Source organism: Cyprinodon variegatus, unplaced genomic scaffold, assembly GCF_000732505.1.
Source record: "Cyprinodon variegatus isolate N-32 unplaced genomic scaffold, C_variegatus-1.0 Scaffold1708, whole genome shotgun sequence".
Classification (NCBI taxonomy): domain Eukaryota; kingdom Metazoa; phylum Chordata; class Actinopteri; order Cyprinodontiformes; family Cyprinodontidae; genus Cyprinodon; species Cyprinodon variegatus.
This window is the reverse complement of record NW_015152161.1, coordinates 57828-59300: the sequence shown is the minus strand read 5'-3', so window position 1 is coordinate 59300 and position 1473 is coordinate 57828. Positions and strand designations below refer to the sequence as shown.

Below are 1473 nucleotides of genomic sequence, written 5' to 3'. Positions count from 1 at the left end.
ATGAAAAATGAAATTCAGGCGTAATAAAAATCCTCCTCACAGCTGCATCCCTCTGTTTTCCCATAATGGTATGATCCTGCATTATTGTTGCAATTTAAAAAAAAAAAAGTTGAAGAAACTTTCTCATCAAAAATGGATTGGAGAGTAACTTTGCTGTTTTCTCAGAATTTGTTTATATTTTTCAGTTTTTTTTTTTAAATAAAATAAATCAACACCTTTGTTTATAGATGTTGGAGTCGGCCTATTTTTCAGTGTAGTCCTGTTTCTCTGACTGTGACTAACTGGATGCTGTTTAGACTATCTCTGTCTGAAGTTAAGTTATTTTCTCTGTGATATCTCTGTATCTAAGTAACTCTAATTNTTTTTTTTAACTTAAATGAGCAGAAAACCTTCAGCTTCACATGAAGAGGGAGGCAGACTAGAGATGTCATCAACATCAAGCGGAGCTTTTATAAAGTAGAGTTAAAAAGTCAAAGAAAGCTGTAATTAATTTCAAAAGGTTTTTTTTTATGCACATTTCTGTTTTGATCATTCAGCTGTTTTTTCAGTTGAAGAAAAAACGTTATTAAGGTTTTAAATGATAAATCGAGATTTTTTTTTCCCCTTTTTTTTTACAGGGCTGTGTAGATGTGTATATTCTGAAAAGTCTGAGACATGAGAGCAAATAGAAAACCTGAGAGCAGAGAGTCTGAGTGAAACATGTAGAGACGGCAGAGAGAGGCCAAGCCTGCAGAACACGTCACACTTACATTAGTGGTGAGCGCCAGCTTCTCTGTTAGGTGCTGTTAAGGTTAAAGCAGCAGACAGAAACTTAGAGAACAGCTTAAATAAATAGAACAGTTTTATACATTCAGTGCACATAATATCACAAAACAAATCCATGCAAAGAAGTGCTTCAAATCAGAGCTCAGAAATCAGAGTTTTAGTCTTTTTAGATCTGCAGCCATGAAGCAGAAGCAGAACATTTTACTTAACATCATAAATCCAGTTAACCTGATGAGGGTTTGCTGCAGCAGAACATTATTCTAGAGATTATTCTTAGAATGAATCGAGTGAGCAGATAAGAAAAAAAGTCACATTCTGCAAACAGGAATCATTCAGTTTCCTTTTAATGAATAAGAAAAATAAAAATCCAAGATCAATATATTCAAAGTTTGCTCCTTTCTGGTTGATTTGACATTAAAAATATCTCTGAAGTGAACAGGGTCAAACAAAAAGGCATAAAGCATGTGGTATTCTTGACTGTTTTTAAATCAAAGCATACGGTAATTCTATTTAAGTGAAACAGAACTGTTAAAGGTTTCTAAAGGGTCAAGTTGGACTAAAATTGTTTTTGGTGCAAAAACAGACTTAATGAAATGAAATGAAAAATGAAATTCAGGCGTAATAAAAATCCTCCTCACAGCTGCATCCCTCTGTTTTCCCATAATGGTTTGATCCTGCATTTTTTTTTCAATTAAAAAAAAAAAAAAA

General features: G+C 33.2%; 1 protein-coding gene across 1 annotated transcript in view; it reads right to left on the bottom strand.

Annotated features, from left to right (window-relative positions):
- LOC107104367 (coatomer subunit zeta-2-like) overlaps positions 1–1473 on the bottom strand; it is a 32219-nt gene that overhangs the window by 4028 nt on the left and 26718 nt on the right. The window contains exon 7 of the mRNA XM_015404359.1: positions 750–782. Coding sequence (XP_015259845.1) covers positions 750–782 — 33 coding nt within the window. The remainder of the gene's footprint in view (positions 1–749; positions 783–1473) is intronic.